Source organism: Vitis vinifera, chromosome 18 (genome assembly GCF_030704535.1).
Source record: "Vitis vinifera cultivar Pinot Noir 40024 chromosome 18, ASM3070453v1".
In the NCBI taxonomy this organism is placed as follows: Eukaryota; Viridiplantae; Streptophyta; class Magnoliopsida; order Vitales; family Vitaceae; genus Vitis; species Vitis vinifera.
The window spans coordinates 36,419,519-36,432,410 of NC_081822.1; the positions used below are offsets into that span (position 1 = coordinate 36,419,519).

General features: G+C 35.3%; 3 protein-coding genes across 3 annotated transcripts; all 3 read left to right on the forward strand.

The window, feature by feature from the left end:
• The first annotated feature begins 283 nt into the window (after positions 1–283).
• Positions 284–1,269, forward strand: LOC100244771 (uncharacterized). The gene is made up of 2 exons (XM_002263736.4): positions 284–729; positions 873–1,269. The coding sequence occupies exons 1-2, from the start codon at positions 443–445 to the stop codon at positions 1,075–1,077; spliced, it is 492 nt and encodes a 163-aa protein (XP_002263772.1). The 5' UTR covers positions 284–442; the 3' UTR covers positions 1,078–1,269.
• A 1,619-nt stretch (positions 1,270–2,888) lies between these two features.
• Positions 2,889–6,407, forward strand: LOC100256915 (uncharacterized). Its single transcript, XM_002263861.4, has 2 exons — positions 2,889–3,267; positions 5,955–6,407. The coding sequence occupies exons 1-2, from the start codon at positions 3,056–3,058 to the stop codon at positions 6,160–6,162; spliced, it is 420 nt and encodes a 139-aa protein (XP_002263897.1). The 5' UTR covers positions 2,889–3,055; the 3' UTR covers positions 6,163–6,407.
• A 3,908-nt stretch (positions 6,408–10,315) lies between these two features.
• On the forward strand, positions 10,316–12,489 carry LOC100262010 (probable fructokinase-5). The gene is made up of 5 exons (XM_002263697.4): positions 10,316–10,556; positions 10,641–11,051; positions 11,503–11,637; positions 11,722–11,838; positions 12,205–12,489. Exons 1-5 carry the CDS (start codon positions 10,371–10,373, stop codon positions 12,340–12,342), a joined length of 987 nt encoding a protein of 328 aa, XP_002263733.1. The 5' UTR covers positions 10,316–10,370; the 3' UTR covers positions 12,343–12,489.
• The last annotated feature ends 403 nt before the right edge of the window (positions 12,490–12,892 follow it).

Consider the following 12,892-nt stretch of genomic DNA (forward strand, 5'->3'; position numbering starts at 1 on the left):
AATGTTTTATAACACTACATAAATTACATAAAATGCTAAGGACCCTAGAGGAATAGTATACTCAGGACTAGAATGATTTTGCCACAAGAAAAATGGCACTGTGTCAATCCCTACCCAAAAATGCCCTAGGACCTTCCAAGACATTCTGATGATAAAATCTGCCAAACTCTCAGACAATGGACCAAAATTGACTTGATAAAATCATGTACACAAAAAATAAAAAAATAAAAAAAAAACCCAGAATTGGCTTCAAAATATTGTTGGACACTGGAAAAGATGAGAAATGAATGGATCACAATAAATACCAGAGCAAAAGACCCAATAAACTCAATGATCTCTTTTAGTTTAAAAGATATGACCCACTTAATATGAAGGCATAATTAACTATATTCATAAAAAAATTCCCAGGAGCAGCGTAGAGAGGAGACCTCAAAATTCAGCAATGGCATGTTTGGGTTCAGTCAACCAGTCTGTGGTAGCACTCTCTAATAAGTTCCACAACACCAACACCCAAAGCCTCCCAACCAAACACCTGTCTTCTTTATCATTATTTAGTGGTTCTTCTTCTCCCTTATCAACAAAATCACCCAAAACCTACAAGCCAACTTACAGAGTCAACACTGGGATTGTGAGGGCAGAAGCTATGACAACTGAGAAGCTGGGCATCAAGATTGAGAGGAATCCTCCTGAGTCCAGACTCACTCAACTGGGTGTCAAATCTTGGCCCAAGTATGTTTTCTGCTCTTTTTCTTCTTCTTTCTTCCATGGAAAAAATTGAGGAAAACAACAGAAAAAGTGGTGTATTCATGTGTTTATAAATGCTTTAGGGTTGTCGATGGGCTCATGTATGTGGGTTATTGAATATTGAACAGGTGGGGGTGTGAACCAAGCAAATTCCCATGGACGTTCACAACCAAAGAGACATGTTACCTACTGAAGGGCAAAGTGAAGGTATACCCAGATGGGGCTAATGAGTGTGTTGAGATTGGGGCTGGTGATTTGGTGGAGTTTCCCAAAGGAATGAGCTGCACTTGGGATGTCTCTGTTGCAGTGGACAAGCATTACAGCTTGGGCTAATTCACTAGTCTTCTGCAGCCCCTTTGCCTCTCTTCTTATCAATAACTGCATGAAATGAAGTATTGGGGTTCTAGAAGTAGATCTTAGGATACAATCAAACTCATATGTTTGTCTCTCTGTGTAATTTGGTTGTGGAATAAGATGTTCTAGCCCTTTTATTGGATAAATGCAGAAAATTTTGGGTTTTTCTCAGATTCTTGTTTTGAGGCAAAGATACGGAGAAGGAAAATTGTATGGTAATTCTCTGCCATATAATAACTAAAGGTGCAAGAAAAGGATAGTTAAATCTAAACAAAATGACGTCAAAAGAGAGAGAGAGATAGCAAAATTAATTGTCAAAGCAACCAACTTGAATATTCAGAATGAAAAACTACTTTTTGACAAGGGAAAATATTAAAAGTAGAGTGGATTCTACTTTCTACTTGCTACTTGAATTTAGTATTTGATTTGATTGTGGCACCAACTCGCTAGTGGAATGTATCCATGAGTGGGCTTACTTTATAGCCTTATGAATATGAGATGCTTCCTTTGTTAGTTATAAATAAATAAAAAGGAAAAGGAAAAGAAAAGCAAGAGTTTTTCAGAAATCAGATCATGTGGGGATGGGTAAGGGTATAGGAGAATTAGGGCAGTTGGAGGTGAGTTGCTCTGCGAGGATGCCCCACACCCACTTTCTAAAGAGACTTCAGAGTTTGAAGGAAGGAAGAAATATGGTTAAAAGGAAAGATTGAAAGATTGAAAGATTTTAGAAGTTGAAAAAAGTCCATGATTTATGTTTAATAAAACTTGGATGATACTATAAAAAAAAATGAGATTCGAATATAAGGAAATAAGAGTTCCATATAAAATAACCTAAACATGAAGGTCAAGGATACCATGCTCACTTTACAAATCAAATTCATCAACTACTTTAATTAATAAAATATGTAAATAGTAAATTCAAAGATTTATCCCACATCCTTTCTATCCCCATCCCTCTTCTTTCGAATGTCCCTTGTTGTTGAAAAGTTAAATAATAAATATTACATATATTACTTGTTCCTGAAAAATTAAATATTAAAAAAAATGGTGAATTCGATAATTCAAAAAGAAAAAATAATTGAATAAAAAATATCAAATATAGTACGGAATTGAATCATGAGAGATATCATATCCTTATATATATATAAAAGAAAAAATCAATTAACAAGTAATTTCATTTAATTCAATAATTCAATTCACTTTTTTCAAAAAAATCAATACTTTCGATTTAAAGATATATCAACGTGTAATTTGCATAATTAGTTCATATTTAAAAACATTTTATAAATAAATCTTTTTACTTTGATCCAAAATATTAAAATTTACACGGGTGAATAGCCTTAAATTGTTCCACTTATTAGTGGATAAAATGATTTTTTTTTTTTTTTATAACAATGGATAAAATGATTTCTAATCAATAGTCTACCAAAGAGTGAAGAATTTATAATTAATAATGTATTAAATACTAATAACACCCTTATTAATTAGGATTGCACTACATCATTACACTTATTAAAGGTAATGAAGGTCATATCACTTATTCCCAATTCGCCAAGACTATTAATAAAAATAAAGATAATTTGTTGTATTTTATTCACGAAATCATTTGTTATACAAATCGTATTTGATTAATAAATAAATTGAATTGAATTGAAGAAATATTTAATTTAAATAATTCATTCACACCACCGTTATGATCCATTTGATACTATCATCGCTCATTTAATTCATTTACAACTTCAAATGTATACAAAGTATAAATTACCTTATTTTCTTAAAAGAGGTATATGCGTGTTAATGTACACGGCATTTCTTTGAATTTTATATTCTAAATTGATTTGATCAGACTAAAATTTTAGTATATTTAAATAAGCCAAAAACTTTATTGGTTGCACAGAATCCGGCGTTAGATTGAATGAAAGTATTTTCTTGGGGGAAACTTTCCTGAGAAACAAACATGCCTTCCAAGTTCACAAAATTAGCGAGTAGCAATGCAGCAGCAGTCGTGATACTACTACTTTCTGTGGCTCTAGTAGTTTTTACGAGTAATATGACAAAACCCAATCCCCAAGAAGCTTCAACGGCGATCATCGAGATTTTTGGAGTGAAGATTCACAGGAACCCTCCTCAGGCCACACTCACCGATCTGGGTGTCACTTCTTGGAAAAAGTAACACCCTTCACCTCTCTCTTTTTCGGTCCCTTTTTTCAGTTTTCTTGCATTCACTTTCTTGGCAAACAAACGGGGGGTTTACAGTGAAAAGTTGGAAGTTTGCTTCTTTGCTTCTAATATGGAGAAAATTTGTGATGTGGGTCTGCACCCAGAAACTATTTTCTTGTCCTGAGGGGGTTTGGTGTAAAATTCTTCTGAAATAATCGATAAAAATCATTCCTTTTGAGTCTATTTGGGCTTATTATCACTTGATTTCTTATCCCCTCAAACATGTACTCGAGTACCCTTTCTGTTATATTTGTTGCTGAGAATAAACCCATTAGGAGCGGCAATGAAAACCCTGATTAACTTTTTGAAAAAGAGTAAAACCTAGAAAAGCATAAGAAGATAGTCATTTGTAGGGTTGATTTCCATCTCCAAATTGGAGAATTCTTCCCAAAAAAATTTGGTCAACTGAGACTTGTCCCTTCTCTTTATGAGACTAGTGAATTTATTTTCATAATTGGGCCAATTTGATATTGAAATACAATCTACAATGGATGTCATCTTCCCTTTCCCATGAATTCATGTCATTGCTGGTTAGTTACCCTTCATGTAAAAACTTGAGAGGTCAAGGATTTGACACCGGCACTATATTTAAGTTTGAAAGTGTGAAGAATCACTTCATACTAATCTGAATAATATAAATTTCATGGTAGTCTTCTTGCAGTGGTAGTCTATGTAAGGCAATGCCTTCAGTTTGCAGCCTAGGATCAAGGTTCAAGATCAGGCATTATCTTAGATCATGTTCTGTGCCCTCATATATAGGTATAGAACATTTCCATGTAGTACATATTCTTCTGCATGCATTGCCATTTTATTCTTTTAGTTTGGCTTGATATCATATTTGTAGTCTCCCACACCTTGGAGAGGTCTGATGCCCAAGACGATGGTGCGGTCTGATGCCCAAGACAATGGTGCTTGAATTTGGAGTACAATCACAGGATCATGAGGCTAAGGAAAAAATTTAATTAGTGGGATAACTCAGGTGAAAATTTTAGTGAATTTGATGTGCTGTTGGGAATCAAGTATTGGCATAAGCTGATTATACTGTAAGAGGATGGTTTCCAACCTGGGGTTGGTGTAAACATGATTAATTAAGTTTTTTAATCAGAAATAAAAGAATGGATGAGAGTCTCAGCATAGAACATGAAGAAGATCAATTTTAATTGAGAAAAAAAAAAAAAGTTAGATAACAGGGTTAACCAGTTGCCTGGATCAGGGATGAGTTCAATATTTGATGTTTCATTTCATATCACCTTATCAAGATTTCTAATCTAGTAAATGAAATAACCTAATATATTGTCAGGTTTTACATGAGAATGCACAAAGGGGACCCACTGCCACCCGTTAAGGTAGCCCAATTGGTCAGGGCACACTGGGAAGTGTGGTCCCAGTAAGTGGCACATGGTCTTGGGTTCAAATTCTGTCATTAATGATACCTTGAATTTATCTGATACTAGTTGTTGCGGAGAGATTACCATTCCGAGGTTTAGGTCCTCATGGAGAGTCCTAAGGGCTTGGCCATGGAAGGTTCTTCGAATTTTAAAAAGGAAAAAAAAAAAAAAAAAGAGACCCACTGCCAAAACACTGATAAAAAATTTGTCACTGATATGTTCCCTTTCTTTAATTTCTTTCTTGGAGCTGATTACTCTGCTGAGATATATTTTGTGGCCTTAGAGTTATTTGTTTATTTAATTTTTGGTCCCTTTAAATTTGAATGTTGACCAATTTATTTTCAATTGTTAAGTTTATTTGCTATGCTACAGTGTCCCTTTGTTCATTAATGGTTGGATTCTACAGATTACATATGCATACTTTGTGTCAAAGCTCTTGATTTTTGCAAGACTTTGTCCCTTTTGATTGACTATATATTATTTGAGACTTTTAAGAAATTGAAAACCATGCAATCCAAATGAGATGGGTGCCTGCCTAGGGCGGGGCAGGTGGTCAGTTACCTCAACTCTCTTGCCAAGTCTCACCATCAAGTACACAGGATAGTTAGAGGGTTGAATGGGGTTGGGGTCTACCTGTGTACAGGATGGGTTCTGTCTTCTGTAATATTCATGCTGATAAGACCAATTAGCTCCCATCATGTAGCCCAACTGGCTCCATCTCAAAACCCTAATTTCATGCAGAGGTTTAGAAAGTCTCCATATGTTCAGTTTATCAAAACACCGCTTTCAATGATACCATATTTTAGAAAAGGCCTATACTTCCCATACAAAAAAAGAGGTGTATTATCTTGTAATAAAGAATCATTTGACATAATAATATCAAACTTGATGTTTACTATTGATTACACTTTCAAATAATATATTCATTAACTAAACACCTAATCTATACTGCTGCCACTCCTTTATTTCTGCCGTTGACATTGCCCTGCTTCTTTCCTGTTACTGCCAATGCCCTTCAACAACTTCTACAGAAATGTGTCTGTGTTCTTGGCTCTGATTTGTACAAGAAAGGTTTGAAAAGTTTTGTACTTGTTGCTGTATTTCATTAGCTGCCATGAATGAAGACATTGAACCAAAAAGGAATAGAGGTCAAACGTTTGAGACACATGCACCATCTATGGTTTTTCTACTTTGCTACTTCATATATTATGGCATGTTTCTGTGTATGGGCTAATATTGAATGAACAGGTGGGGATGCTCTCCAAGCAAATTCCCATGGACATTTGAAGCTAAAGAGACAATGTATCTGCTGGAGGGAAAAGTGAAGGTTTACTGTGATGGGCATGATGGATTCTTTGAAATTGGAGCGGGTGATTTGGTTGAGTTCCCCAAAGGAATGAAAGTCACTTGGGATGTCACTGAAGCTCTGAACAAGCACTACTCCTTGGAGAAGTAATGCACCTAAGCCGAACAAACATGTTATGGGGCCTAAACCATGAACTTTTCATCCTATCTTAGACTGCGAGGTGTATCATACTTCCGCTACATAACACTCTTAGGCATGCAGCAATACCTTTTAATATCAGGGATTTATCCAAGCATGTTGAATTTTTGCATCTAAGGCCTCCATATCTTGCAATACATGTTTGCTGATGAGAATCCTTATGTTGCAATTCTTATTCATGTCGGGGATTGTCTTTACATGCTGCAATTTTGATCTATTTCCTGTTCTGTGTTGATGGCATTGTTAGAACAGAGCATGGGATTCACTACTTGTCTTGATGACCTCAGAGAGATGCCTTTAGGTCATATTATATACATTCGACCCAATAAATTTCAGTGATTCTTTAATCCTTTCACTGATTAATTAGGAATGTGAGCCAGAAGTTGGGCAGAAATTCAGGTTGATTAGGTTTTCTGGCATCTTTTGTGATGAATGTTCGATTATAATTTTAAGCAAATATATATAAGAGGTGGGCTAAGGCATCTCTTGTAGATGAATATTTCACAAATGTTTGAAATAGATATAGATCTTGCCTCCTCATGAATCATCTGATCAAACTGAACTTCTTACAAAAGATGGTTCCCAAGGGAGTCATGATCTGTTCATCTACTGAGAGACTTCCTCATACTCATGAGCTTAATATCCTGGGTCAGAATAAGTTGGTAGGATCCCTTTTACACCACGGGGTGGAAAAAAAAGGAAGAAGAGGGATGGGATTGGCAGCTACAAGACTATTTTTCTAAATTCCTCGATAGAGAGTTGTCTTGTGCCCTTAGACATTCTCTACTGTTTGCTTGTGCCAACTTTAGTTACAAATACCCTTTTTGTTGAAGGATGTAAGGCTATTTATCCGAATTCATTAGAGAGAGTTGTATCGTATCCTCAGTTACTCTTCACCTATCCATCGGTGTTAGTGTCATGTCAGTGTCGGATTCAAGTACAGGTGCTCTTTTGTTGAAGGTTGCTGTCTCTATGGCCGTACTTTTCATGTAGACCCTTCATGGATAGAGGGTAAGAGTTATATATCAGGGATCATGGTTAAGAATTTGTTTTGTTGTAGAAATGTTTTGTAAAATAATTGAAAATACAAAAAAAGAAATATTTTAGAAACTTTTGCATTATATATAAATGTATAATATGGTTATGGGCTACTCTTTTAAAACTGTCTTAGTGGTGTTTGCTTTTTTTTGACTGAATAGGAAAAAGTCAAAGTTAAATAAAAAAAATTAAAATATTTGATTTTTTCTATTAAGTTAAAAGTAACCTATTGATATTATTTAATATAATTAAACTGAATATATTAATAATAAATTCACTTTAATTATATTGGATGATGTTAACATGTCACTTTTAATTGAATATTAAAAATAAAATATTTTGATTTTTTTTATTTAACCAAAAAATAATTACCACCTTCGACTTTGTGAAAAAGAAAAGATAAAAATTTTAAAAAATAAAAGATAATCTCTATATTTCTTGTAGAGTTTTTTTCATCAAAGAAATAATGTCTCAAATATAAGTAAAAAACAAGAAGTTCAAACTAATTTACTTTCAAATAAATTTCATATATTGCATTTTTTTCTTATTTTATTTTTTATTTTTAAGATATATACCAATCATCAAATATTGGTACCATGTGTGAAAATGAGTGTAAACCATGTTTTAAGAATTTTTAATTCTTTAACACTATCATAAACCTACAATTATTTAAATAATATCAAATGTGATACATATTTTATTTTATTAAGTTATTTAACCATAACAATTTTTTTTTTTCAAAAAAAAAAAAAATTATTTTAGAATCCAATACCAATTGTAGACATTTAGACCGATGCTTCTAGAGACTTAACTGGATAATGGATTAGCAACTGAATCATGTATTGCCAGCGAAAGCTTTGATGCCAACAATGTTAGTTCAAGAACACAAAGATAAAACAATCACACATACGGTACACGAGGTTTTAACGTGGTTCGGCCAACCATGCCTACGTCCACGGATGAGAGAGAATAATTCCACTATACAATAGAGAATATTACAGAGGATAGAACCAGATACAACTATTGGGTTCCCGAAACATCCCATGTTTCCCCACTCCTTGTATCCATACCTTACTACGAGCCATCTCGCTCCACCAGGTACCTCTCGTTCTTCCTCACATCTCTATCCACCTCGTATAGTCTCTATAGGCCCATCTCCATCTCATAACTTTTTCCCCTCATAACCTAGAATATTTATAGAGATATTTCTAACAACCTTCCTTATTCTATAAGGAAGTCTAATATTACAATAATATATCAACCTAGAAATATTCTATACAATATTCTTTACAAAAAGGAATATTTACTAATTAGGAATTTGGGACAATTCCCAACAATCTCCACCTTGGACCAAATTACATGAAGTTAATCTTCAATCTCTCCATGACACAAACCTTTTTGTATCATATCACCACGAAAGAGCAATTGACTCCACCTTCAGTGAAAATTCCTTTTGTTTTCATCTTGTGTGCTTTGTGATCTTTTACTCTTCCAGAAATCTTCAACCTAAGCTCTGATACCAATTGTAGTGCCAACGAAAACTTTGATGCCAACAATGTTAGTTCAAGAACACAAAGATAAAACAATCACACATACGGTACACGAGGTTTTAACGTGGTTCGGCCAACCATGCCTACGTCCACGGATGAGAGAGAATAATTCCACTATACAATAGAGAATATTACAGAGGATAGAACCAGATACAACTATTGGGTTCCCGAAACATCCCATGTTTCCCCACTCCTTGTATCCATACCTTACTACGAGCCATCTCGCTCCACCAGGTACCTCTCGTTCTTCCTCACATCTCTATCCACCTCGTATAGTCTCTATAGGCCCATCTCCATCTCATAACTTTTTCCCCTCATAACCTAGAATATTTATAGAGATATTTCTAACAACCTTCCTTATTCTATAAGAAAGTCTAATATTACAATAATATATCAACCTATAAATATTCTATACAATATTATTTACAAAAAGGAATATTTACTAATTAGGAATTTGGGACAATTCCCAACAAATCATGCTTCAACTATTAGATCCATATTCCTAAGCATTTGGTGCGTGCTTTGGGACCCAACAAGGCAACAACTGTCTTGCATTCCTTCATTTCCAAGTTTTGTCAACTCTCTCAAGAAGAATGTGTCTTCTAGATTAAATCTTGGAGGGGTCCCCATAAATCAATGATTCATTTGAATCAAATTGGTTCAGTGATCCAAAGTAATTGGACAACAATTCAATAATAAAGAGGGCTAAATGTAGATGGGGCCACTCAGATTTAGATCTTCTCCCCTTGGAAAATCATGTCTGTCTCAGACTCTTAGGATGGGACTTATTGGTATTTCTAGGAAGACATACACGGCTCTTTTAATTAACATTTAAGAAGTTTTCTTAAATGAGCTTAAAAAGTACTATAAATATGTAACCTCTCAATTAGACATACACCCTGTAACTTTTTTGGAAGTAGGTCTTTCTTTGTCTTCATGTCAACACCTTATTATGTCATCCTCTGATGTCTCCACCCACCTCACGTGGGTCCTCTAACCGCTGCCATCTTCAACCCCAACTCAATATTATATAAAAGATTTTACACAATTAAGTTCATATTATGGTAGGCATAATTAAGAGTATTTTGACTTGCTTTATTTATCCTTATCCTATAAAAATATTTCAAACTCATCCTTATCCTAATCCTTAATTATGGCAATAGGGAAATAAATATTAAATATCAAAATTATGGTAACCGGATAAATTGAAAAGAAGTGGCCAAACATCAGATTTAGAGTCTTAGAGTTGTGACCACACAAATGTTTTTTTGGTTGAGACCCTAAAATTTGGCAACTTATTTTTGAAACCGCACTAAAAGGATAGAATTATTCCAAATTTTGAATCCTAATCACACCCACTTTCCTCCAAACTCATCATCCACCATCCATCCAATTCATTTTCCTTCCTCAACAAGCAATCCAACGATCATCATTGTTTCCCCCATTGGAACCCACCTCTTCATTTTTGAGGATAAGATGGTAATTCACCTTCTAATTCTCTATATAAACTCAAGAAAGAAGAATTCAAACACAATAGTAGAGAAGAAGAGAGAGTCATTTACTTTAGAGAAGATGACGATCACATCAAAGAGCCCTTTGGTCGTGGCCTTTGGGGAAATGCTGATCGACTTCGTCCCCGACAGTGCCGGCGTTTCCCTGGCTGAGTCCACCGGATTCCTCAAAGCTCCCGGTGGCGCTCCGGCCAATGTGGCCTGCGCCATCACCAAGCTCGGGGGTAACTCCGCCTTTATCGGCAAGGTTGGTGATTTTTTCTTTTTTTTTAAAAATTTTTATCTGGAGGTGATGTGATGGAAAACGTGAGTTTGTCGTTTGGTGTTGCAGGTGGGAGATGATGAGTTTGGGCACATGCTGGTGGACATACTGAAGAAGAATGGGGTGAACAGTGAGGGAGTGTGCTTCGATGCGCATGCAAGGACGGCGCTGGCGTTCGTGACGCTGAAGAAGAATGGGGAGAGGGAGTTTATGTTTTACAGGAACCCTAGCGCGGATATGCTGTTGACGGAATCTGAGCTGAACATGGGGCTGATCAAGCAGGCCAAGATCTTCCATTACGGATCCATAAGCTTGATATCGGAGCCATGCAGATCGGCTCATATGGCAGCCATGAAAGCAGCTAAGGAGGCCGGGATCTTGCTGTCGTATGACCCCAATGTCCGGTTGCCTCTCTGGCCGTCAGCTCAGGCCGCCATTGATGGCATCAAGAGCATCTGGAACCACGCTGATTTTATTAAGGTAGTGGGGTTTGTTGGAAAAAGAAACATGTATTTTAGGGTATGTTTGTTTGCGGAGAGTTTATGGAAAGAAAGTAACAAGAAGATTAGAAAAAAGGAAGAATATTTGGGATCAAAACTCAAAAAGTCAAAACATTCTCACTGTTACCTTCTTTAACTTAAATAAATATAAGATAGTTTGATGAAACTTGAAAGGGTTATTCTTTATTGAATTTTTAAATGGGGGAATATTTGATTATTTGTGAGAATACATTTTTTTAAGGATTTTTCCAAGAAAATTGAGAAAATTTTCTTTTTAACATTTTTTCACTTATTTCCATTTCCATTATTGAAGCCGGAGAAACTCATTCTAGGTGGCAAGTAAAACTTTGAGATCTGATGGGGTGTGTGTTGGTGGGGTGGGGTGAAAAGGGATGATTTTGACATGAAATTGATGGAGAAAATGATGACAGGTGAGTGATGATGAGGTGGGTTTCTTGACACAAGGAGATGCAGAAAAGGAAGACGTGGTGCTGTCACTGTGGCATGACAACCTCAAGCTGCTTGTGGTCACTGATGGTGAGAAGGGTTGCAGATACTTCACCAAGGTATATGTTACCAACTCATTCCAATCTTCATCATCTTTAATTTAGTCCTAATAGTCCTAAAATAAAAATGGTACATATGAACAGGGGTTCAAAGGGAGAGTGGAAGGCTTCTCAGTGCAAACAGTTGACACAACAGGGGCTGGTGATGCTTTTGTGGGTGCTCTTTTGGTTTCCATTGCCCAAGACCCTTCCATATTTCAGGTTCCCTCCCTTCCATTTTTCTCTCTTTTTGAAAAATCAAACATGCTTGGTACCATAAAAAACTGTTCCCTACCATAACAAGACTTTTCACAATTTTATTTTATTTTATTTTCTGAAAATAAGTTGTTTTTTAAGAACAAATTTCAGCAATTTATTCAGTTGAAATTCAGATATTTTTAGTTGTTTTTGATAGAACAATAATTGAAAAGATTAACAACTTTCAGAGGAATAAACAAAAAAAACTGTTTTCCATATTTGAAGTCCCAATAAAATTATGTCCAAAAAGTAACTGAGCGAAAATATTGGGAAATAGACAGTTATATTCTAGTTATGATGAGGGTAATGTAAATGAACTGTGAAATGTAGGATGAGGGGAAACTGAAGGAGGCACTGAAATATGCTAATGCATGTGGAGCAATTTGCACAACTCAGAAAGGAGCAATACCAGCACTCCCAACCAATTCAGATGCACTTGACCTTGTTAACAAATCCAAGGCCAAATAGACGATACCGTTTCCTCTCTTTTCTATATTGATATATCTATGTTCTTCCTTCCTCCTTTTTTGCCTGTCTTCTCTTTCTCTTTCTCTTTCTCTCTTCTTTTTCTGTTTTTGAGATAGTAAATAAACCTTTTTTCCTTTTTTATTTTTATGTCTTGAGTTACTCTTTATATTTATCTGTAACGATCACATGCTTCCCCATGTTAAATACTATACCACCTTTAAAATTCTTCTACATTAATATAAAAAACTCACAATCCTATCCTATACCAGGGTGGGTCAAGGATCCACTTTAATACTATTTGTTTTGTCTCAAGGACGGGGACGGTCAAGACTAATATCGTTGGTCAGGGATCAACTCTAATAAACTCTCAAGATTCTCAGCATTTAAATGATTAAGGTTGGTAAATAAAACAAACAACTCATTCAACATGAATATTTTTCCAAACATACAAACAACAAATATATAAACAATCCAAATAAAAAAAAGGGGCCTATGTACAGGGGAATACAAAACAGCCATGACAATCTACAACCATGTAGGAGTGAAGAAT